Here is a 25,878-nt window from a genome sequence, read left to right as displayed (position 1 = left end):
GGCCACTCGAATCGTGCCCCGCGAAAGCCGAGAGGCCGGAGAGAAAGCGAGGCGCGGCGCGGGGCGGACGGAGCGAGCCAGCGACCGCGTCAGTCATCGATCGCCTCCGCCCCCCTCCCCCGCACCCCACGAACCCTGCCGGTGCGCCTTGGATCTACCGGAGATGGCGGAGGAGGACGCGGCGGCTGCGGCTGCGGCTGGGGCGCACGCGGTGCAGCTGATCGACGGCGAGGGCGAGTTCGCGGGCGACTCGGCGGAGCGGTTCATGACGGCCGCGGGCGTCGCAGGCTGCGGGCTCTCCTACGCCGTCGTCTCCATCATGGGCCCCCAGAGCAGCGGTACGTACGCACGTACACTGCGCGCGAATGCCCGTCGCGTCCGCTCGATCGTATGGCGTGCTCCCACCCCATGCGCGGCGCTGGCCACCTGTTTGATCAAATGCTCGTGAATGTCGCTGGGCACCCGCACTGCCGCCGATTTGTTTCGTGCTGTTTCTGGAGCATTAGTTGGTGCACGTGGTCGGGGACGCCCATTTTGTCGATCAAATTGGTCAACCGCTATCCATGATGCGGGTTTGTCCGATAGAACGCAAGCATGTTTCCTTGTTTCGGGGCGTGCCCTCTGGATTATTGACGCTCCACTGATTCCCAATGAATAATGATGGGGTTCAGTAAGTTTCAGTAGCAAAATAATAACATGCTACGTTGTACATATCATCCCGACCTCACACTGACAGTATAAGCTTGCCAGCTTAGAGGGTAATTTCGTAGTGGTTGCATGGGGGCCGGTGCATCATTTCCTGTTTGCTTTGGTGTATGTACATTGAGGGAAATCTGCATTGCTAGTGCACCATTTGTACGAAGCTATGGTGACATCTTAGCGCCTCGGTACTTGTAAGCCACCATGGTTTACCCTTTTCCACTGAGCCTTGCAACCCCAACTGGGTGACATGTGTATATTATAAAAGTAGGGTGTTCGTGCATATCTATTTTGAAGCCCTTCACTTGCTGACATGAGTGACATCTAAGAATCAGAGTCCACTGATGAACAATTAATTGTAAATGCACCGTATATCCCTTTTCTTGGGGGTTATTTGTTTGTTTTCTCTGATATTAACTGTAAAATGCTTATTTTCATCATTTGACTGATAGTCTAATACTGAACTTAAAACATGTATTCTTGGATGATATGTGTGAGTTGTGGACTTCCTGCCTTTTATCACAAATCGACAGCACATACTTCAAAATTTAGTTGGCATAAGATTAATCATACTTCTTATTTTGAGCAGGAAAGAGTACCTTGTTGAACCAACTCTTTAGGACTAATTTTAGGGAGATGGATGCTTTCAGGGGAAGGTATACTCAATTTTCTTTACATGTCTTTCTTTCATTTTCTTTCATTTCTTTTATCATGAAATTGTGACTTCAAAAGCAGTACACTCTTAGATTTGATAGTATATTTCTGACGCTAGGAGCCAAACTACCAAAGGCATCTGGATGGCACGCTGTGTTGGTGTCGAGCCCTGTACTGTTGTAATGGATTTGGAAGGTACTGATGGAAGAGAAAGGGGAGAGGTATGCTTACTTGCACAGTTTGTTTTCCTTGTTCTTTTGACTTTTAGAGTAGGAAAGTGCAACATTAGAGAGATACTGGAAGGTTATGGACTTGGTAATTAGAATAGTTACTGGTACGGTTTGACATAACAATCACCAAACTGTCAATTAGACCTAGAAGATTGGAAATAAAGACACTACATTTTCTCTTCTTTCTTTCATTCTGTGAGTATTTAGTGCCCTGACCAGAAAAACTTGGACCTTAAAGCATGGAAAGGGACGAATTTATGAAGTGATACCTGATATCAACAGGTTGTTTTCATTCGTCTTTTGCGATAGTTTTTACCTAATTTACATATAACCCGGGCATCAGACTCGGTTAGTGTACCGACCGAAGTTACACATAATCAGGAGTGTTTTCCTCCTGTCGTATGGTATCATCTCTTAATAGCGTGCAAATTTTAGTTCACAAAGAGTGCTTTAGCAAAGCAATAACGTTGCATTCTGGACTGATTTGGCTTTACTTTCTTCGAGTAATAAATATAAACGTGATTCATCCTCAAGAGTCAAGAGAACAGAATTAAAAGTTACTCCCTCCGTCTCGTAATATAAGATTTTATTACAGCCAATATATGAGTACATCGATTGTAATAATATCTTATATTGTGGGACTGAGGAAGTATCATGTTTGATTAGTACTATGTTCAAAAGGTGACCTTGCATGAGTTGAAGCAACTTGGTCATGTCGTATGGAACTATGGGTGAGGCTAATTGGACATACTGCTGCAAGGAGGTTACCGGGAACACTTCTTTTCTGATGATCTCTGCTTTTGCCTTATTATAGGATGATACGGCATTTGAGAAGCAAACTTCATTATTTGCTCTTGCGGTTTCAGACATAGTTCTGATTAACATGTGAGTCACTCTCTGTGATGCATGATGTTGCTCCAATTTTTCGATGTCATGATAAATACCCCTGCCCTTATGCTTATAGATTGAGATTTTGTCTGTACACTCAAGTCCTTTTATTTAACTGCATGTATTCTTCTAGGTGGTGCCATGATATTGGTCGGGAGCAAGCTGCTAATAAACCTCTTCTAAAGACAGTATTTCAGGTACCAAGGTGTAATCTCTGTTCTTTTAGGTATTATTAGCCTTAATAGCAATTGGGATATATGTCCTGATTTACTTGTAACTTTCGGACAACTTGGTATGTAGGTCATGATGCGTTTGTTCAGTCCCAGGAAGACAACACTATTATTTGTTATACGCGATAAAACAAGGGTTTGCTTCTCCTTTGTTCTCTTCCTATTTTGAATATGTTTACTAAATTCTTTTTATTATCAGAAATATAATCTTTGCTCCATTTATTTGGGCGAATCTCAGACACATCATTATTTTCATGTAGACTCCACTTGAACATCTAGAACCAGTTCTAAGGGAGGATATTCAAAAGGTACTGGTACCCTCTTCTTATTCCATGATTGTTTACTACTCCCTCCGTTCACTATTATAAGATGTTTTGGATATTTTAATATGGACTACGTACGTACTGAAGTGAGTGAACAAACACACTAAAGTTAGAACATCTTATAATAGTGAACGGAGGGAGTCCCTTTCTTCACAAATATAAAATGTTCGTATTTCTTTCTGAATCAGATGTGTATAGGCAAGTTTTAGTGTGGTTGTTCACTCATTTCAGTCCGTATGTAGTCCATATTGAAATATCTAAAACATCTTATATTTATGAACGGAGGGCCTAGTTTGTTGCCATTTCTTGGTTCTAATTTTGTGACTGATTTGATCAGATATGGAACTCGGTTGCTAAGCCAGAGGCACACAAGGATACCCCTCTCAGTGAATTTTTTAATGTGGGCTTTCTAGTTTTGCTGTACAATCTTGATTTACTTACATACTTTACTGATTATAACACCTTTTGTAAATATGAAGGTCGAAGTCACCGCATTGCCCAGTTTTGAAGAAAAAGAAGAACAATTCAGAGAGCAGGTACTTCAACAATTACTTGAAACTTGTCGTCTAAAGTTCTTTCTGCATAAATCTAAAACATTATTTTCCAAATAAAAAGGGAATCTAAAGATATTATTTTTAAAGTGCCTTACTTTTACCTCGACCAGGTTCAACAACTTAGGCAGAGATTTGCAAATTCGATTGCACCAGGAGGTCTTGCAGGTGATAGGAGAGGAGTTGTTCCTGCTTCAGGTTTTTTGTTTAGTTCACGGCAGATTTGGAAAATTATCCGAGAGAACAAGGATCTCGATCTTCCTGCTCACAAGGTACAATTTTATGTACACTGGATCGGTATTACATGAGTCATAAAGGAGTTACTTTAAGTTCCATAATGTTGGTCTGTGCATCAAATGCATCATACATAACAAAATCCACATTATCCTTGGAGAGTGTTGCTACACCAATCCTCTAAAGCCTGTTTTTTTTATGTAAAATAACTTGTCCTCTGATTTTTAATCAACAGCCAAAATAATTCTGGAAAACAGACAACATGAAATGGGAGTGCATTGCTCCTGAGTCTACTTAATGCTAATCCTGTCGACATAATATTTTCAAACCTTTTTGCTATTCCTTAAAGAAGTGCTTATCTTGCTAATTATCTTAAATCTAACACAGAATTGTAGACAATACCTAGTCTGCCGCTGAATGAGCCCTACCCTTATTCCATAGGACATGCATGTTATTGATCTATGGATGCAGATCATGTCCTATACATGTACAATCATGCTCAGGCAATGCTAGGATCTAGTGCATGTAATCCTCTCCCCTCTCTCTCATGCAATGCTAGGATCTAATACATGTAATCCTCTCCTCTCTCTCCCTCCCTTTCGCCCTCTCCCTCCCTTTCTCCCTCTCCCTCCCTTTCTCTCACTCTCCCCCTTTCTCTTTCCACAACAAGCCATACTCCACATGAAAGGGGCTCATGGAGCTCCTCATCTGAGGCTACAACGTTAGTCTTCATATTGATGCCAATGCAAAGCCCGACAACAACAAGTAGTGGCTTATTGACCTCATCCGCAGGTCTTGGATCTACGTCACCATCTCTACGGAGCTGCTCACAATGGTCATGGACACTTTCAAGTCCGCGCGCCACACATGGGTTGTAATTGAGTCTGTCCTCCTTAACAACAAGCGCACCTGTGTGCTTCATCTAACACCGGAGTTGTACCAACATGTGCAAGGTACCAAGGGCTATTACGCTCATCTCAAGTCCACTGCCGACACACAACACAACGATGGCGTACCAATCTTTGATGTCGTCCTTGTTCTTGTTCGCGACCGGCACCAGCGTCATCAGATGTTGGAGATCATGCAGACAAAAATACCGAAGATTTCCTTCGTCAACGTGTAGAATATGCTCCTCCAACCGGTTGACGTCCAAGTTGGTGCTGCTGTCCATATGTTGCTCGTTGGTTGTTGGCTTCCCGTTGTGTGGCACACATCGTGTTTCCTCCACACCCATGCTTAGCCCTGGCGGGCACAGTTCCGATGGCTTGCCGAGCCCACCCTCGTCAAGCCAGAGGAAGTCAAAGCGCAAGCGCTCCAGCAACCATGATGGATTTGGTGGCCCCGATCTATCTCCACAGAATGCAGGTTCGCGTCCCTGGACTGGCATGGTTCAGGCATGACACATGCCATTTGACACGAAGCTCCCTTGCGATGCTCCTGGCATCCTTGGTGCTCGACCAATTGCACCATCCTGTTGTGTATGGTGTGCCCTATCCTTGATCCCTTAAATCGGCATTTGGCACACCCAATCCACAAGCATTTCTTCATCCACCTATCTCCACATAAAGCAGGTCCGCGCCCCTGGAGTGGCATGGTTCATGCATGACACATGCCATTTGACACGAAGCTCCCTTGCGATGCTCCTGGCATCCTTGATGCTCGACCAGCTGCACCAGCCTGGAGTGTATGGCGTGCCCTGTCCTTGATCCCTTACATCGGCATTTGGCACACCCAATCCATAGGCATTTCTTCGTCCACTCCACCGGCATAACTATTGACAGGGCCTGCCTTCGTCGGCCCTTTGGCATCATTCCATGCCAGTGTTGACTTAAACTAGTCTTCTCTCACGATCTATCGCTTATAAACTCAGGTAGGTGGTACAGTGACTGACTCTTAATGCTATAGCCTCACCTCACAACTAAGGTACAAGGCTCTCCTCTAGAAGATCTTTAGTTTAAAAAACCAAGACGGAGATCGAACCGGTGAGCCCGTCGGTTCAGTTTTTTACAGGTGAGCCCGACCTCTTCCTTAAATCGTGAATATGACGGGCCCGGGCCGACGCAAAGAATGGCCAGGTATATCCGTGACGCAACAGTGATAACGACCTCTACTTGATCTTTCCGGCGGTGACTACCTCCTCGCTTATTGCTCCACCTCCACATCGTCTGACTTATGGCATCGTCAACTTGAACACCATGACATTTCTTTGGTGTCAAAAAATCATTTCCTTGTAACAGTTTTGATGACACTTGTCGTGATGCTTCTCTTGTCCTCATACATCTGCTCAAAATGACAAGGGGGAATGTGCCGTTCACGCACCCCTCGCCTTGCGCCCACTTCCGAGGGGTGCGTGAAAAATTGTTGCCCTTTGCAACCAATGCCTTTGCAGTATTAACAATGCGCCCACTTCTGAGGTCCCCTCGTTGGGTTCTCCCCTCTTCCCTTGCTAGCTTGGGTGCTCTGCGTCGTCGGGACCCAGCTCTCGAGCGAGCCTCAGGCGTCGTTGGCATGTCAGGTCACGGTGCCTGGACAAAGCCAGGAGGTTAGGGGCTCCGAGAGCTAGTGAAGGCTCCTGAGGCGCGACGCCCAGGAGTCTCCCCTTGACGCGCAAGCGTCCCACGTGAGGAAAAACGTTGGCAACGGCGAGGCTGCCCCCGGGAGGGTCTCATACTTAGTCCTTTGCAAGGCCAATAGTTTGCCACTTGCCGGGCGCGCCTTGTGAGACCCCTCGAGTGATCCGTCCCGAGGAAAAATCCTGCGCACAAAAGCTTAATTTCGAACGACGCACGCTCGCTAGCTTGCACTTGGGTGTCACGTGAGGAGACCCGACACCAAGGGCCTTGGTGGGGTGACGTGCGCGGGAGCGGACCCGCATGCCAGAGCCCGGTCCCTTGGGTTTTTCTGTGCTGCTGGGACTAACCCGAGCATAGGCACCGTGTCCAGCCCTCGCTCGCGTTAGGCCCAAGGGGAAGCTGGCGAGCGCGTGCCGCGGAAGAAGGCCAGCAGCTGTCGTGTCAGGCACGACTCACCCTGAGGTCGGTGCGGCCCGTGGGGCGCTCTCAGTTGACTATTCACCAGCGTGGAGCATGGGGCTTCCATTTGGGCCTGGGCATGATCATGGATTGATCGTTCCGCTAGCGCGGGGCATGGGGCTTCTACTGGGGCGTGGGCATAGTTGCGATTCAACAATGCCGCCAGCACGGAGCATGGGGATTCCACTTGGGCGTGGGCATGGTTGAGATTCATCCGTTCCGTCAGTGCGGAGCTTGGGGCTTCCACTTGGGCGTGGGCGGGAGTTCTCTCGAGGCCAAGGGGTGGCGCACCGGGAGGCTCCGGAGCATGTACGCCCCACCTCATTCTTATGTGAGAGGGTCACGGGGTAGAACTTGCGGAGGTGCTGGATGTTCCAGGCATTCTGCACGGGCACTCCATCCTCCGTCTTCAGGCGGGCAACACTTGGCCTGGAGACATGGGTGACCCTAAAAGGGGCTTCCCACATGGGCGAGAGCTTGTGGTGGCTCTCTTTGGAAAGGATCCCTCATAGGACGAGGGCGGATGTTGCGACTGTGGTAACGCCACATGGCCTGCTGGTACCTCGTGGCGCGAAGGACGGCCTTGCGGCGGGCCTCCTCGAGGAGCAAAAGGTTGGTCTCCACTGAGTCATTCTGACGTGCCTCGTTGAACGTCAAGACCCACGGGGAGCCATGCTTAAGCTCCGAGGGAAGGACCGCCTCAACCCCGTAGACAAGGAAGAAGCGGGTTTCGCGAGTGGGCTTAGTCACGGTGGTGCGGATGGACCACAACACGGACTGCAGCTCATGCAGCCAACCCTTCCCGCAGGCCTCAAGCTTTTTCTTGAAGCTCCTAGTCTTGAGGCCCTTGATGACCTCAACATTGGCGCGCTCGGCCTGGCCGTTACTTCGCGGGTGCGCCATGGAAGCGTAGCATATCTGCGTACCAAGGTTAGCACAATATGACCTGAAGAGGCCACTTGTAAATTGGGAGCCGTTGTCGGTGATGATGCGGTTGGGACGCCGAATCGACACACGAGGCCCTTGATGAACTTGACAGCCGAGCCAGTCGGGATGGTGCGCACGGGCTCGACCTCCGCCAACTTGGTGAATTTGTCGATGGCGACATAGAGGTAGCGGTATCCGCCAGCCATGCGAGTGAAGGGACCTAGTATGTCCAGCCCTCATACGGCGCATGGCCACAAGAGTGGAATCGTCTGAAGCCCCTGCATGGGCTGATGGATCTGCTTGGTGTGGAACTGGCAGGCTTCGCAGAATTGGACCAGGTAGGCGGCGTCGCAGAGCACAGTTGGCCAATAGAAACCGTTGCGAAACACCTTACCAGCAAGGGTGCATGACGAGGAGTGGTGCCCGCAATCCCCTTCATGGATGTCAGCGAGCAGCTCGCGCCCTTGTTCCTCCGAGATGCACCGCAGCAAGACATCGTTGGGCCGCTTGCGGTACAGCTCAACGTCTCGCAGACAGTAAGTAGTGGCTTGTCGGAGGACGCGTCCTGTTTCCGCCTCCTCTGCGAGGAAGTCGCCGTGAAGCAGGTAAGCCTTGAATTTCGCGGCCCAGCCGCCCTCTTGAGGTTCCAATGCCAGCAGTAGGCGGTCTCCTGCGGGCGGACCAGAGTCCGGCGCGCCTGTTGGCGGTGCGGGTGGTAGCTCCTCGTGCAGCAGCGTTGTGCCGATGGCGAGCAGCACGGCTGACGGCTTGAGGAGCCTTTCTTCAAAGACGCCGGGGCTTTGGGACTCGCGGCGAGACTCTCGCTTGGCGATGTCGTTGCATGTTTATTGGCGACACGTGGGATGTGCTGCGGCTCCAGGCTAAGGAAACGCTTCTCAAGTTTGCGTACCTCCTCCAGGTCGGCTGCCATGTGCTCGTCCTTGGGTTTGTATCTTTTGTTGGAGAAGTTGACGAGGAGCTGAGAGTCGCTTTTGATGACGAGGCGCTTGATGCCGAGGGCGGATGCCGCCTTGAGGCCGTCGATGAGGCCCTCGTATTCCGCAATGTTGTTGGAGACCTACTCGTTGTGCCTGAAACACAGATGGACCCCGTAGTAAAGCTTATCTCTTGCCGGTGAAGTGAGTACGACGCCAGCCCCCGCGCTCTGCCTATAGAAGGCGTCGTCGAAGCATAGGACCCAACCGCATGGCGCCTGGTCCCCAGGCAAGAGGGATTTGCTTTCGTGAGGCTCCTCCTCGTACGGGTCCATCCATTTTGCTACGAAGACGGCTAGGGCCGTGCCTTTGATGATTCTGGTGTTGCAGAACTCTAGCTGGAAGGCCTCCAACTTGATGTTCCACTCGGCAACTCTGCGAGCGGCGTTGGGGCTGCGCAAGACTTGCTGCAAGGGGTAGGCAGAAATAACCCTAACAGGATGGCCTTGGAAATAGTGGCGCAGTTTTCTTGAGGCGACAAGGAGCGTGAGGAGGAGCTTCTGCTGCATGGGGTAGCGCTCACACGCATCCCTCGACACCGGGCTGACAAAGTACACAGGATGCTCGACGTGGTGCGTGACCGTGGTGTCCATGTCGTGCATGCCAGAAGGCTCGAGAGGTGGGGCCGAGGGGGCTCCCGGAGACATGGTGTTAGGGGCAGCGGGGGCCTCCAGAAGCATGGCGTCCGGGGCCTCCTGAGGGGGGGAGGAGGCCCCCTGAAGCATGCCCTCGGCTGGCGCCGATGGGGCTCGAGCGACCTCAGGCGATGCCTTCCGGAGGACCGCGGGCTTTCTCTTGGCGCAGACTTGCTCTTCTCGCTCCACCACTAGGGCTGCGCTGGCCGTCTAGGGGGTGTCCGCCAGGTACAGTAGTAAGCGCTCACGGGGGCGTGGCGCAACCATGACCGCAGGGGGGGGGGGGGGTGGTGGCTCGTGAGGTATCTCTTGAGATCTTCAAAGGCCGCGTCCGCTTCAGGGTCCATTCGAATGGGCCGGACCTTTTCATAAGCTTGATGAACGGCAATGCCCGCTCGCCGAACTTGGAGATGAAGCGCCCCAAGGAGGCCAGACATCCTGCCAACTTCTGCATCTCCTTGAGTGTCCGAGGGGGGGCATTCTCTTGATGGCCCTAACCTTTTCCGGGTTGCCTTCAATTCCCCGGTCAGAGACAAGGAAGCCAAGGAGCTTGCCTAAGGGGACTCCGAAAACGCACTTGTCGGGGTTGAGCTTCAAGTTGACCTTGCCCAGGTTGGCGAATGTCTCCTCTAGATCTTGGATGAGAGTCCTGGCTTCGCGCGTCTTGACCATGATGTCATTGACGTAAGCCTCAGCATTCCTTCCCAGCTGCGACCCTAGCGTGATGCACATCAACCTCTGGAAGGTGGCCCCCGCACTCTTCAGGCCGAAGGGCATGCACACATAGCAGAACACCCCGCAGGGGGAGATGAATGCCGTCTTCTCCACATCCTTCGTCGACATCTTGATCTGGTGATAGCCTGAGAAGGCGTCCAAGAAGCACAGTAGGTCGCAGCCGGCGGTGGAGTTCACGATCTAGTCGGTGTGGGGCAGTGGGAAGGGGTCTTGGGGGCAGGCCTTTTGAGACTGGTGAAGTCGACGCACATTCACTCCTTGCCGCCCTTCTTGGGAACGATGACGGGGTTGGTGCGCCACTCTGGTGGCCTGAGAAGGCGTCCAAGTTCATGGCGGCAACTCTGGGTGGCGCACCTCCCGGATGACCCCAGTCTCTTGCAGCTTACGCACCTCTTGAACGATGAACTGCTGCTTTTCCGGCGCCTGAGGTGATGTTCGATCACTTCCCTCGGGTCTCCGGACAAGTCGGTCGCCTTCCACGCGAACACGTCTGCATTTGCTCGAAGGAAAGTGACGAGCGCACCCATTTGCTCGGGGGAAAGGCCGGCGCCGATGGTGAAGGTGGGCCCCGAGTCGCTACCGTCGAACGACACTTTCTTTGCTTCAGCTCGGTCCTGAGAGAACAACTGCTTTTTTTCCTTGCCGATGCCTCCTCGTCTCCGACAACCGGGTGTGCGGCCGCGGCGGCTTTGTATGCATGCTTGAGGGAGCTAACCGCGTCCCTCTCGTCACATTTGATGATAATGATGTCGCCGCAACCAGGCATCTTGACAATGTTGTAGCCCGGGTGGGTTGCCGCCATGAACTTGGTGAGCGTCGGGTAACCCAAGATGGCGTTGTACGGGAGGCCGATGTGCGCCACGTCGAAGTTGATGAGCTCGGTGCGGTAATTGTAGCGGGTACCGGAGGTGACGGGGAGGCGTATCTGCCCAAGGGGTGTTGTGATCCCAACGATCACCCCAGAGAAGGGCCTGGTGGGCTTCAGCTCGTCGTAGGGCACCTGGAGCGCCTCAAAGGTCGCGACGGAGATGACGTTGAGTCTGGCGCCCCCGTCGATGAGAGTCTTGGTGACTGAGACATTGCTGATGACGGGGGTTCGCAACATGGGGAGTGCGCCCGCGACAGCTGCTGATCAGGGGTGATCCTTGGCGTCGAAGATGATGTCACGCTGCGCCCAGCCAGGCCCGCGTTCCCTGAGGGCGGCGTTTTCCCCGCGGAAGGACGACTTGAAGTGGTGGCCAGCGGCGGGGGCCTGAACCTCGCCAAGAATGCACGCCACCGCGTGCGGCTCCTGGTGAGCTCCGGCAGCGGTGACGAGCTCGGTGATGCGGCCCAGCCAGGCGTCGTAACCAGCGTCCGCCACGCGGTAGCGAAGCAGCTCACGCGCCATGAGCAGCGCGGCCTGCGCGTTCACGTGCCCAAGGCAGGCGTGGGAGGAGCAAGCCGTGGTGGTGCGGCCATCCTGCTGCATGGAAGGGTGCAAGGAGGAGTCCTGCTGCTCGCGTGCAGCAGGGTCGGTGGCGGCGGCAGCAGCCGCGGGTCCGACGGAATGGTAGCGACTGTTGCGGCCAGCAGGTGTGGTCTGGCCGACGCGGGCTGCCCGACGCTCGGCACGCACACGGCGAGTGTCAGCCATAGGGTTGGCGGAGCTGGAGCCAAAACGGAGTTGGAGAACGACGACACATCCCTACCTGGGTGCCAAATGTCGGAATCGGGGCTCTGGGGTCCCAAAGAGGTTCGAACTCTTGGGTGGTGTGCTGGTTCCCCCGCCCTACTCTACGTCGCAACCTCACGGCGACACTCCGACGTGCTCGAGCTAAGGCAGAAGAACGGTGGACACAGTAGTTTACCCAGGTTCGGGCCACCTTGCGGTGTATAACCCTACTCCTGCTTGTCTGGATTGCTTGAGGGTGAGAGAGAGTACAAAGGTGGGTCCTTGCTAGTTCTGGGGGCTCTGCTCTACGGCGGCAGCTTGCCTGTCCTATACTGGCCCCGATCCTCTTCCTTCGAAAACACAAGGCGGGAAGGGTTGCCATAACGGCCAGTTTGAATGGGGACAGGACTGCAGCTTATCCTGACAAAAGTAGTCTGCACCTGCAAAAGCCTCCTGCCGTGACGCGTTGGTGGGCTCGGGGATGACCTCCGTTCTAGCACGTCCCCAGCCTTGGTCTTCTTGCACCAAACGGGAAACCTTTGAAGATTGCTTTAGGAGTCGGCGAGCTGGCCCTGCTCCCTTAGCACAAAAGAGGAAAGCCTCCTCATCTGTGCCTGCTGGCACGGCTCCTCGTGCCGCTCGGCGTGGTGCACGTCACCCATGTGAAGATGCTGGACCGCGAGACCGCGCCGGGCCACTATTGATTAATCTGCCCCGCGAGGGCCTCAGGGGCAGCCCTAGGAGGCGACTTCGCGAGGGGGGTTTCGCGTGGCTCTTGACGATGCTTGCTGACATGCGTCTCGCGAGGCAGAGGCCCTCGTGAGGGTCTTGCCCGTGAAGTCCAATGGTGGACCGTGCTGGACCCATGGAATCCATCGCGTCCTGGGCCGCAGGCAGACGGGCCTGGGTACCCCTAGTCCCACGGGCCCGACAGGGGCGTAGATCCAAAACTTCATAATGAGATCGACAAGCTGTCACTTTGATAGGCACAAGGGTATCCTGACCTTTTGACAAGAGATACTCTTTCGATTCGGTTGAGTCAAAATTTGATGATCAACCTGTCCACGAAGATGTTATCCCTGCAAACTATTACTTTTGGTTGCGTTGGCTACTGGATGAAGCTTAACATGGTATTTGAGCCTAAGATCTTGAGTTCAAATTCTGACTTCCATAATTTATCAAAAAATTGTTGTTACCCACTCCGTGTCCATGTATAGGCCTCTTGAGCCATACTTCTTAGTTTATTCACGTGTTGATTTTTCGCGTCACACGTGAGAGAGGGTGTTGAAGTGTATATGTTGATTGCCTAAACCTTTTCATTAGTTTGGACTTTTGATTGCATTGGCTAGTGCATGATGCTTAATACAAACAATCAAAGAACAAGCAAGAACTAGATATTGCAAATATAGATGAAATAGAGATTGAAGTCGGGGTTTCATAAGCGGTCTTGGCTTAGTTGTTGGACACAAACGAAGTACACGAAGTTACAGTTATGACAAAAACTTTTAGGTAAACAAAACCCAAGTCTAAACGATGCCTTCAGCCAGCCCTGAGGGGGATTGGGTGAAATCCACCCTAACCCGGTTTCCTCCACTGATACGGACTCTAAAAACTGCAGATGGTTACTTGGGCCTGGCCCAAAAGTAAGGTGAGGTAGCACGTACAGTTTTGCTATGAACGAAAATATGAAGTCTCGTCTTATATATTTCATCCACGTTTTCATGTGGCATCATGGTAGCTTCCAAGTTCTTAAATCTCCACTTGAGGCTTCATTGTCTTTCCCCGAGCGCTCTCCTTCATCTCTATGCTGGATCATGCTCCAATACAAACATATGTAATTTAGGCAGTATCATATTCTCGTGAACATTAGAAGTACATATGTAATTTAGGCAGTATCATATTCTCGTGAACATTAGAAGTAGTTCCGAGAAACGGAAGTACCTGATAATTTAATTTGTGTTTGTGAGCTCTAGTGACTTGTCCTTGTTTTTTTGTAACTTGAACATGTATAGTGGCAGGGGTTGTGGGTGCAACAGTGGTAGGGATGTCCTCATCACATTTGTTGTCGCTGAGCTACAGCTCCGCATCGGTGTCCATGTGATTGCTGGCATTGTAGCTGGAGACGAGGAGCTCCATGAGCCTCTTTCTCTGTGGAGTATGGCCTGGTGTGGAGGTCGAGCGCGACGGTGATGACCTATTCACGTTGTGAAACTAGAAAAAGAGAGGGAGAAGAGCAGCGGGAAGGAAGTGGGTTGCAGGGCGTGAGAGGCCAGAGGTGGCGGTGGCTGTGGACGCGACGGGCCCTACTTGGGAGCCATGGCAGGATCTGGGGTTGATCTGGTACCATGATAGTCGTATTTTGTGTACGGAGAGAGAATTACATCGCTAGTTGTTTGAGCATGTTGGTGCATGGATAGATAGATGCCTTGCAGATCCCATAGAATAGGAGCAGGACTCATTCAGCAGCAGACTAGGTATTTGTCAACAGTTGAGACGGAATGTCAAACATCATCAGTTATAATTGTTTGCTGTGATAGCGAACCTAGATGTTATGCTGAGGTGAAGCACCACCAACAGAAGAAACGACCCAAACTTTCTACTTGTTGATTTATTCCATTTGCTTCATCATGCAAGGTAATGGTTGCTACCGTCCGCTGTGATGAAATTGCAAATGAGAGGTTTGGCTGCCTAATCTCGGATGCTGTAAGAACTTCACTTATCATTTAATACTCATGGATGTTTTGCTTTCGCTAATATGTTTATGATCTGTAGGAATGGTTAGATTTGGAGAATAATGTACAGGCTGGTTTAGTACTCGGTTTTGGGAAAAAACTTGGATATATTGTGGAGGTCCACATGGAAGAGTAAGCATGTGTGTTATTTTAGTTGTTGATTCTGGTGGTTTGTTCAATATGATTCCCGGTCCTTACGACCACACAAAGTTAACTTGTATGTTCTATGCATCTAGCAGTAGACTTATAAACATGTGTACTTCGCAAAGAAATCCTCTAAAATTTCCAGCACTCTTGACATATGGTAAATGTGAGTACTGTGATACTTATATAAGAAATAATATTGGTTTGCCTCTTTGTTTTTTTAGTTAAGGGGCTCCTTTCACTTCATTCAACTGATAAGAAAGAGTTCGGCTCAGAAAACCGAGAAAAATACAACATTTTCTGAATCTAAGCAACCACCCCAGAAGCAACAATTCATCTCTACTAGATCTAGTAATTCTGCCACCCAACCATACAATGTCGCAAGGAGACACTTGATCACTATTTAGGGCACATACTTTGGTACTGAACACTGGAAAAATTGGTGACCTACTGTTTCAAGATTATTACAGAATATACATGTCGTACTCCGCCTCCTTATTTTTTTTTAAATTGCATATAATTTTTTTCGAGAAAACGCAAAAGACTTTGCGTTTCATTGTATTGAGAAGAGGGGAAGACAACCTCCTAGGAGGCTAGTACAAAGGTGTTACAACCAGATCAGTGCACGTCCCAGGTGGGTGGCAGGGTGACCCTAAGCCCCTTGGCCCCTGCCTGCGCCCAATTCCTGGACTCGTCCTTGATCGCATCGGCGAGCTCTACTAGCGATGGGGTTACATGGTCGAATACACACGCGTTCCTATGCTTCCAGATCATCCACGGCACGAGAAGCGCAATCGAGGCCAACGCTTTGCGGAGCGGGTGAGGCGTGGCATCGCGAGCGCGTAGCCACCAGTCCTGCAGCGAGGCGTCCTGGTCGGGCACAGGTGCCGGTAGTCGCAGCCAGGATATGATCCCGTGCCAGGCCTGCTTCGCGAATGGGCAGGAGAGCAGCAGGTGCTGCATCGTCTCCGGTTCTTGGTCACAAAGAAGGCATCGAGGGTGATGCGTTAGGCCATGCCGAGCAAGGCGCTCCGCAGTCCAACAGCGGTCCTGATTGGCGAGCCAGTGGAAGAATTTGACCTTAGGCGGGGCCCAACCCTTCCAGATCAACTTCCAGGACCGGCAAGTGATCGAACCGTGGAAGGTGGCAAGATAAGCGGACCTGGCAGAGTAGCTGCCGCTGGCTGTCCACTTCCAGGAGAGCGTGTCCGGCTCTGCGGAGAGGGTGATGCGGGACACCAACATCCAGATCTGGAGATACTGCCCAATCTCCTGGAGGCCAATGGTGCCGTGGATGTCCCTCGCCCAGGCATTGCCGGCTATGCCTGCTGCCACCGTCCTGGACTTTCTGCGATGCTTGGGGATGCACATGTAAAGCGAGGGTGCGTGCTCGCGGATGGAGAGGTCGAGGAGCCATCTGTCCTCCCAAAAGAGCGCAGTCGAACCATCTCCAATCTGCATGGTGGTGGAGGCATAGAAGAGGCCATACTCCTCGGGGGTGAACTGCAGGTCCAGGCCGTGCCATGCTCGGGTAGTGTCCGTCCGTGAGAGCCATAGCCATCGGAGCCGAAGGGCCAGCTCCGTGCGCTCTAGGTCTCGGACACCGAGGCCGCCGTACTCCAGCGGCCGACATACCCATCGCCAGTTCACGTGGCAGTGTCCACCGTGGGCCGCCTCGCGCCCGGCCTAGAGAAACCCACGCTGAATTTTCTCAAGCTGCTTCAAAGCTTTCTTCGGGGGCGCTAGGGCGAGCATCTGATGGACGGGGATGGCGCTGAGCACAGACTTGACGAGCGCCAGCCGCCCGGCCTTGTTCATGAGCCATGCCTTCCATGATGGTAGGCGGCCGGCCACCTTGTCGACTAGGGGCTGCATCTGAGCCGCGGTGGGGCGGCGCGTAGAGAGGGGGATACCCAGATACGTGATGGGCAGAGCCGCTGCCTGACAGCCCAGAATCGCCAGTGATTCGGCTGTCGACTCATCTCCATGCAGTGCGGTGGCAGAGCTCTTGCCGTAGTTCACGAGCAGGCCGGAAGCGGAGCCGAAGATCCCTAGGATGCCCTTCACAGCGAGGACCTCGTCGGTCGAGGCGTGGCAGAACAACATCACATCATCGGCGTAAAGTGAGATAGCCGGGATGTTGCGACGGGGGTGGAGTCTCCGGAGGATGCCGGCCTGGAGCGCCCGCTGCATGAGGCGGCTGAGCGTGTCGACGGCCAGCACGAAGAGCTGCGGGGATGTCGAGTCACCCTGTCTCAACCCGCGGCGATGCCAGATCGGGGGTCCCGGCACGCCATTGAGCAAGACGCGGGTGCTAGCCGAGGAGAGGAGGATGGCCAGCCACTCCCGGAACCTCGCTCCGAAGCCATATTGGTGCAGGGCCTCAAAGAGGAAGGGCCAAGATATGGAGTCGAAGGCCCGGGTGAGGTCGAGCTTGAGCATGATCCTCGGCGCGCCCAGTTGGTGCAGGAGCTTGAGGGATTGCCGGACTAGGACGAAGTTGTCGTGGAGTGTACGTCCGGCAATGAAGGCATTCTGATAGCGGCTCACTAGGCCGTCGAGCCTCGGTGCCAAGCGCAGGGAGAGGACCTTCGCAAAGAGCTTAGCCACAATATGAATCAGGCAGATCGGACGGTAGTCGCCGAGCTTGTGAGCATCGGAGCGCTTTGGCAGCAAGGTGAGCAGTGCTTGGTTGAGCCTGTGAAATCCACACCCTCTCAGCGCATAGAGCTGCTCAAAGACCTCAAGCACGTCCTGCTTAATGGTGCTCCAGCACGCTCGCAGCAATTCCGCGGTAAAGCCGTCCGGCCCCGGTGCCTTATGCGCCGGCATGCGCCGCACAGCCTCCCATATCTCGTCGGGGCTGAATGGCGCCTCTAGGCCAGACAGATCAGCTGGCTGGATTAGGTGCTTAAAGTCCAGCGTGTGGGCACGGTCAGCCGCTGTGCCCAGCAGCCCGTCGAAGTGGGCAAAGGCCGCCTGGGCCATCTCGTCGTGGTCGCTGATCGTCTGCCCATCTACAAGCAAGCCGTACACTCTGTTTTTCTGCCGCCGATAAGTGCATTGCCTGTGGAAGAAGCTCGTGTTCGCGTCGCCGTCCGAGAGGGAGGAGATGCGAGCGCGCTGCCGGGCAATAGTGCGCTCAAGCGAAGCCAAGCCCAGGTAGGAAAGCTTGGACTGCTTGCGCAGCCAATCCTCTGATGGGGAGAGCGTGCGGGTCTCCATGGCTTGGTCGAAGCGCAGGATAAGCTCGCGGGAGATGGCAAGCTTGTCCCTTATGTTGCCCGTGGACTTGGCGCTCCAGCTCGTGAGGGCGCGGCCCGTAGCCTGCAGGCGACGCACCAGCCGCCTGAAGGGGTCTGGGTCGGACACCGAACCCCAGGCCGCAGCAACCGTGTCGTGGAAGCCGTCGAGGCGCATCCAGAACTCCTCGAAGTGGAAGCGCTTTTGAGCTGATGGCATGGGCGAGCAGTCCAGGAGCAAGGGGCAGTGATCGGAGACAACGGATGCCAGGCATCGGAGGTGGCACTCGCCATGACTGTCCTCCCAATCGGTGGTGCAGAGCACCCGGTCGAGGCGCACGAGCGTAGGAGGGGATTGCTCGTTGGACCACGTGAAGCGACGCCCAGTGAGGTAAACCTCCTTGAGGGCAAGGTCGTTGATGACGCGGCGGAATCTACCCGTCATGCGGTGGTTCACGTTGCCCGAGCTTTTGTCCGAGGCACGACATATCAGGTTGAAGTCCCCACACAACATCCATGGGCCTGGGCTAGTATCGCGAATGTCGCGCAGCTCTTGCAGGAACAGCAATTTGTCCTGGTCGCTTTGGGGCCCGTAGACCGTGGTGAGCCACCAGGGGTTGCCATTGGGCGCGCGCACCTTCGCAGTCACCGCGTGCTGCGTGAACTGAAGGTCAGAGAGCGTGGCAGCCCTGGTTTTCCAAGCCAGGAGAATGCCGCCGCGCGTGCCACCGGCCGGGAGGTAAGTTGACCCATCAAATTCAGACCCAAGCGTTTCCAGCACAACAGACGATGAGATCAAAGCCATCTTAGTTTCTTGCATGCATACAATAGATGCGCGGGTGGTACAGAGTAACGATCGAATCGCGCAGCGCCTAGCGCGTGAGTTAAGGCCTCTAACATTCCATACAACAATCTGCAAGCCGTGATCCATGAGCAGGGTGTCGACGCGTGGCGAGCGGCGCTGCTAACACGCACTGGCTGCCGCGGTGCTGGGCACGGCCGTCAGATAGGCCGGGAGCTCCCTGTCGACGAGGGCCGCGATAGCCTGCAAGACCGACATCTACAGTGGCGTGGCGAATAGGTCGTCGTAGGCCTTCATCGCAGCAGCGGAGATGGGCTGATGGATGCCAACTATGCCAAGGGTGCGGAGGATCTGCACTTGGGCGCGCCTCTCGACCTTTGGTGGCGTAGCCACTGCTGTGTGAGCCGAAGCCGACCGTCCCCTCCGCGGGCTGAAGTACAGTGGTGGTCGCTGGCGTTTCCCAGGGGACGGTAGGGCAGCGTTGAGCTGCTTCGTGGCTGCAGACAGGAATTGCCCCAGCGTCCAGGAAGAAGTAACCGGGGCTAGCTGGCTGCGCAATCGGCGCAGGGTGATCGGGGGCGAGGCAAACCGACTCGGCGCTGTCACGCGCGGCGCTGTCACGCGCGGCGCTGCATCAGTGCCCTCCCGATCAGGCTGAGTGGGCCGCTGTAGGATGGTGATCGGGACTGGGCCGGGTCGGCCTGGGGCTTCGGCAGCCGCTGCAGGAGGGGCCTGTGGGGAGGGCTGCCCAGGCGGAGCTGGCTCGGGCGTGGCCTGCTCGGAGGTGGGCGTCCCTGCTGTGGGCCCCGGAGCCAGGCTTGGGTGGATGGCGACAAGCGACGAGGCGCATCCCGCGCTGGCGTGCTGCCTCGGCTCCGAAGGGTTTCCCGCGCGTGGTAAAGCGCTGCCCGCGCTGGCCCGCGGCGTCTGATCCAAGGCGTCAGGCGGGGCCCGCGCCGCGGTGGGGATTGCGCAGCTTTGGCCCGACCCGGCGGCAGGCGAGACTGGCGCGGTCTGGGCCTCTGGCTGGGGATCCGTCGCATGGCAGGCGAGCGTGATCTCAGCCGAAGCAGGTGTGGCCCCGATGGGATCTTCCAGTACGGGAGGGCGTGCTGTCTCGTGCGCGGCTGCGCTGGTCGTGGTGGGGGCGCGGGGATTTGAAACGGCAGGAGGAATTGGGTCGTCTCCAGCCAATGGCGGGGCGCCAGCTGGCGCCGAAGGTGGGGCCGTTCTGTCGCGGATCAGGGGCAGCGCAGGTAGGTGCGCGCGGGTCCCGGCCGAACCTCCCTTTTGCAGGCTGGTGACGCGGTCACCCTCTCCTTTGTTGACGCGATGACGGCGGTGCGCGGGTCCCAGCGGCCTGGGCCAGGCTTGCATGCCCAGTCTGGCAGGACGGGGGTCCCTCGACGGCGCCGCCACGTCGGGCCAGGAGGCCGCCATGGCCGTACCATCAGCGCGGCCGGGGCGCCGCACGCGCCATGCCGGCGCGTCGATGGCCATGCCATCCGCGCGGCCGGCCGGGGCCTCGTCGACACGCCTGCGCTTGCGGCCATGGCGGCGCGCGCGTCCTGGGGCTGGGCCTTGGCCGTTGCCCTGGCCGCGCCTGCTGTCCTCGCCTGCGTCGTCGCCGGTATGCCCGCCGGCCGCCTGAGGAACGTCCGGCGTGCCCCTGATACGCTCCGCCACGGTGAGCTCGATGGATATGGGGTAGGACAGGGTTCGGACGGCCGGGGCTTCAGATGGCACGCGGGCCGGGAGCTGCTCGACGATAGCCAGCACCGCCGCGTGCTGGATGCCGGCGGGGTCGTGAGTGCGGCCGGAGGCGGAAGACGTCAAGGTCAGCTCGCGACCGCGTGCGGGGGTGCATCCGCTCGATCCAGCAGCTCGATCCGAGAACGTGCTCAGCCACGGAGAGGTGCCACGCATGCGCAGGAATGCCGCGGAGCTCCAGCTCGACACGATATCCGGGGTCATCGGCGGTGGCGTGCGCCAGCTTGCACCATGGCCGCAGCGAGAGAGAAAAACGCGGCGAACAGAGGATGTGCTCGCCATTGAGCCTGCGCTTGGTGGCCATGGAGGAGAAGATGATGAGAAAGTCTTCTGGGTGGTGCGCGTGCATGGTGAAGTCGCCCTCGGCGAGGTCCAGCGAGGTTAGGAGCAGCTCGACCACCTCAGGCGAAGAGACGCGCGGCCGGTTGCCCGTGATTGTGGCTACCATGGCACGGGCAAGGACGAGCTCCGCATCGTCCATCTCCGTCGTCTGCGCCATGATGACCCGCGCGGGGCGATCTGCGGGTGACGGGGCGGGAGGAGCCGAGAGGAGCGCCGGCGCCGGGGGAGCGACGCGAGGCTGCGCGGCAGCAGGGATCCGGGCGACCACGCCGCGAGGAGGGGGCGGCGCGGCTGCAGACGCGCGAGGCGGCAGCCTGGGGGCGTCCTTGGCGCGGGGTTGCGCGGCGTCCGTGCGAGTTGGCTGCCGGGCCACGTCGGCCGTGCGACGGCCACCACAGGCGCGCGAGGCATGGCCGAAGATGAGGCAGCGGCGGCAGCGGACGTCGTTGGGGCAGTCGCGCACGTGATGCCTGGGGTCGAGGCAGCGGAAGCAGAGGCCGGCGGCCTCCTCTGGGGACGGGCTGCGGCGCGGTGTCGGAGATGCTGGGCAGGGCGGGGCGTCGCGGCGTGGACGGCGATGGGGGTGCCTGCGGCGGGCCTGCTGGAACCCGTCCGCGTCGAGCACCGGCCCGCACGTCGCGCGGCGCACCTCCGAGCGAGGCCCGAGGCGGTCCTGCACCGCGGGTCGGGGAGCGGGCGCGGCGCGTCCGGAGGCGGCGACGGCGCGCTTGGGAGCGGCGGCGGCCGGCGGGCCTGGGGGAGCGAGCGCGCGACGTCGCTGTACGACCTCGACGAGGTCTCTCCCTCCGAGCTGCTCCAGTGCTCCCCGTAGGAGACGCGCTCGCCGGAGGGGGTCTCTGGGGAGCCAGCAGGGACAGCGGCGGCGAAGGCGGCCATCACGCGGGCCCTGAGAGGGGCGGGGGCGGGCTAAGCGCTGGCGCGAGCAACGGCGGCGGGGGGCGGCGAGGCTAGACTAGGCGCGAGGGCAGGGGCGGAGCGGGAGCGAGAGCGAGAGCGGAGCCATTCTCATCCTAAGCTTGTAGGTGTCTTTCTTGTCTCTGTGATCCAATCACTGAAGTACTGGCATTGAATCTAGAAGTTGTATTTGACTCTCTATCTTGGCCTTTGTGAATTTCCTATATTTTGTGATAACAGGAAACTAATGTTGACGAATAAAACTAAGGTGCATCATTATTTGTCAGGTATGACAAAGAAGCTGTCTATTTTGATGAAGCTGTTAGGAAGGCCAAACGGCAACACCTGGAATCTAGAATACTGAATGTAAGGTGCTCTTGTACATATGCATTGGTATGCCTTCCCCTTCATTTCACTTATTTCGTCCCATATTCTTTGCAGCTTGTCCAGCCTGCATTCCAGAAAAATTTGAGTCATCTACGTACTAAGGCTCTTGAAAAATTTAAAACCGACCTTAATCTATCTCTCGAGAATGGAAAAGGTTTCGCAGCATCTGTTCGAGAAACTACTGAATCCTCTCTCAGTGAATTTAATCAAGGGTGCGCAGGTAAATTTGCACGCTTGATAATTTGTATAAATATTATTTCCCCAGTGATGTAGAATTTATTCAAGGACTACATTGATGGGGATTGGTAGAAATGATGTCAGTTGGATTCCCAGGAATCAGAGGGTAATCCAGTAAGGTTCCTGAGTTCGACACAAGAACCTAGAAAAGTTAGGAATATTAGATTACAGGAGGAACAAGATTCTGGGATTTAGGAGTTTTGCACTCCCTTTGAAATAGGAAGGTATCTGAGATACCCACCACATTCTTATTGCTATCTCATTTCTGTGGTTAGGATTCCCAGCAATCCTGAGATTCCCATAAATCTAAATCTCAAGCTACCGTAGGCTCCCTGAGGGATGTAATAGCCGTCACATACTTGTATTGAAGTAGTATGATGTTTGAAGTCCAAGTAAATTAGGTTTGTCTAGAGCCGGTGTACCGTATTGTTCTGGTGTTGCATTTTTATTCCTGTATCTACTTCATGGGCCTGTAAGATATGCAATTTGTGAAGGACTTTTTGTCTGTTTCTTTGGAATACCAACCCATTAGAGCGAAACTGCAATCTGACAAGTCTTCATATCCTAGATTCTGTAATCAAGCAGGCCGATTGGGACTACTCTAAAATCCTAGAGAAAGTTCGACGTGATATTGAAGACCATGGACTTTCAATTCGTGAAAGCAGGCTAACAGAACTAACAAGACATGCTAAGGTTAAGTATGGAAACCTAGAGGATGTTTTTTTATTACTTTATCAGCACATACTAAGCTTCTGCATATTTTTGGCATTTGCCATAGCATTTGGTTACCTCGTGGTCATAATTTAAGTTATGTTTATTTGCAGGAGAAACTAAGAAAAGCACTTGTTGAACCTGTGGAATCTCTTTTTGATGCCGCCGGCCAAACAACTTGGGCATCAATAAAAAACCTCTATAAACGTGAGACAGAGGCCATCCTGCCAGAGTTTGTTAAAGCCCTTTCTGGGTTTGAAATGGAAAGCGAATCATCAGAAGGAATGGTGTCAAAATTTAGGGATTATGCCCAAAGCATTGTGGAAAATAAGGCTAAAGAAGAAGCTAGTAAAGTTTTGATGCATATGAAGGAAAGGTAGAGAAATACTTATTGCTTGTTCCGTGTACCAATCAATATTATAACCTTCTGATAAAGTTCCTTGTTATTGCCAGGTTCACAGTGGTGTTTAGTCATGACAAGGACTCGATGCCAAGGACATGGACAGGAAAGGAAGATGTCCGTGCAATAGCAAAGGAGGCTCGATCTGCTGTACAGGACTCTCGCCTTTCTAACATGATTACAAACAATATACCCCTTTGTTTTATTGTTAAGTGCTCTTACACTTACATTGCAGGCTCTCAAACTTCTGTCTGTATTAGCGGCCATTCGCTGGGATGACAAGCCAGATAGGATTGAAAACAATCTGGTTTCCACACTTCTAGATGGTTCTGTTGAGTCAAAGAGTTCAAGTGCTTCTTCTGGTGACCCACTTGCTTCAACTACCTGGGACGAGGTAGCTTTCTGTTTATTTATTTTCCATGCAACAAAATATGGAATTGCTTATACCGAGGATCCATCACTTTGGTGAACAATTGAAACAGATTCATCCAAAGCATACGCTCATTACTCCAGCTCAATGCAAGTCAGTGTGGAAGCAGTTCCAATCAGAAACTGAGTTCACCATTACACAAGCAGTATCGACGCAGGTTTGAATTTATTTAATACATAGTTTTGGTCTCTTGTAGTGTATTAATATTCAGAGATGTTGTGCTAGCACATTATTTATTTCTGTAGAACAACTCTTTTGAGGAACCATGGCAGGTGTGTGATACCTTTGCATTAAGAAGTAGAGAGCTTTTGAATATCTCTATAGTTGCATTAGAGAATCGTTCAGTTTGAAGGAATTATTGCCCTCCCTCCATAAATTGGATTATTTATGATTGTCAGGGTAGACTCGATTTTTTACTTTCTGATGATGCGTTCTTTTTTCTAGCGGGTGAAATAGATTCCTATTATATTGTCTTTGACTTGAACTTTTTCTCTCACTCCAGCAAGCTCACAGGCGCGGTAATGGCAGACTGCCTCCTCCTTGGGCGATGGTTGCTATGGCAGTTCTTGGTTTTGATGAGATCATGATGCTTCTGAGGTATGTAGCTCAATACCTACAGTATGTGCAGGGGTTTCTTACACAAACTAAGAACTATTAACATGGTGCTGGCATTCTTGTTCTGCTGTGCAGGAATCCTATATACATGTTCTTTCTATTTGTGGGTTACTTACTTGTCAGAGCTCTAGCAGTGCAGCTAGATATTGGCAGAGAATTCCAAAATGGAATGGTAAGATATTGAAGATTTGTTATTAAGTTGAGCTTAAGAATTATAGTATTTTTCTTGTTGTACAATGCTATCGTGAAATCATCTGTGCAGAAGGTGTGTTGAAAAAATGTACAGAATGTCAACTAATTTCCTACTTACCATACATCTTTTGATGAGTGGCTATTTTCATCAGAAATCAACATATCATGATGGAAGCACGATCTTGGAGACCATAAAACTGCATTGCCTATTGAGCTACTTTATAGAACAAGTAAATCAGGGCATGGGTTTCTGTGCTCCTAAAATCAGCTGTTCCTAACATTGAATAGCCCATTTTAGGAGGGAAGAAGAGACCTATTAGTTAGCTTTAACTCTGTTTATTTTGAAATAAGCTTGTGACAAATTGAACTGAACCCTCTTCATCTTCATGAACACATAAATTAAACTGATGTTACTCTGCAGGTTCCTGGGATCCTTTCTGTTTCAGCAAAACTACTACCCACCATGCAGAATCTTCTAAACAAAGTCGCAACTGATCAGCAGCAGCCGCAACCGCACCGCCCTCCTCAGGCCGCAGAAGTTCCGGTGGCGCAGCAACCGCCACCCCCGCTGCTCCTGAGCCCCAAAAGCTCGATGAGCGAACTGCGGAGGCTGCACACGCCGCCGAGCCCGGTGCGCAGGTCGGTGTCGTCCCCGTCACACTCCTCGCCGCCGTCACCCATGGCATCGCCCCGCAAAGTGGCAGAGGAGCAGAAGCCAAGACGAGCAGTTGAGCCCGAGAACGAGTCCAGCAGTGCCTACTCCATAGTGTGATCCCGTGTTGGGGGGTTTGAGCATCCTCTTCTCTTCCCCCAGCTGAAATGCATATAGCAAACGATCTTGGTGAGTAGATACCCGGAGAGAATAACGTAGCATCCTTTCTCTCTTGCAATTTTGTAAGCAAGGTTATGTTATAATCTGTAGAGTGGACGTTTTCATCAGCATGTATAGAACCATATACAAAGCATAGAGGAGGAAGCTACTTGCGTTGACACGTAGGACATGTCCAGTGACAAGATTCTGAACCATGTTTTTGCCGTTGTCCTGATGTCAATTCTTTCCTCTCTTTTTTTTTTTGAAGGAAAATGTCAATTCTTTCTTTTTTCATGACATTCTTGGGTCGCAGTCTCCAAGTTGTGGTAAGCTCGTTGTCAGTGGTAAGTGGTATCCTGTA

General features: G+C 53.3%; 1 protein-coding gene across 1 annotated transcript; it reads left to right on the top strand.

Annotated features, from left to right (window-relative positions):
• Nucleotides 1–25,758, top strand: LOC123395783 (protein ROOT HAIR DEFECTIVE 3 homolog 1-like). Its single transcript, XM_045090815.1, has 22 exons — nucleotides 1–338; nucleotides 1,289–1,355; nucleotides 1,472–1,574; nucleotides 2,398–2,468; nucleotides 2,605–2,668; nucleotides 2,772–2,837; nucleotides 2,962–3,009; nucleotides 3,362–3,424; nucleotides 3,504–3,560; nucleotides 3,689–3,847; nucleotides 14,422–14,490; nucleotides 14,560–14,651; nucleotides 22,022–22,100; nucleotides 22,176–22,341; nucleotides 22,927–23,051; nucleotides 23,183–23,445; nucleotides 23,523–23,619; nucleotides 23,705–23,863; nucleotides 23,952–24,056; nucleotides 24,402–24,496; nucleotides 24,590–24,686; nucleotides 25,128–25,758. Exons 1-22 carry the CDS (start codon nucleotides 164–166, stop codon nucleotides 25,476–25,478), a joined length of 2,571 nt encoding a protein of 856 aa, XP_044946750.1. The 5' UTR covers nucleotides 1–163; the 3' UTR covers nucleotides 25,479–25,758.
• The last annotated feature ends 120 nt before the right edge of the window (nucleotides 25,759–25,878 follow it).

Source organism: Hordeum vulgare, chromosome 5H (assembly GCF_904849725.1).
Source record: "Hordeum vulgare subsp. vulgare chromosome 5H, MorexV3_pseudomolecules_assembly, whole genome shotgun sequence".
NCBI classification, from domain to species: Eukaryota; Viridiplantae; Streptophyta; class Magnoliopsida; order Poales; family Poaceae; genus Hordeum; species Hordeum vulgare.
The sequence above is the reverse complement of the archived record's forward strand: the minus strand, read 5'-3'. Positions and strand labels throughout refer to the sequence as shown.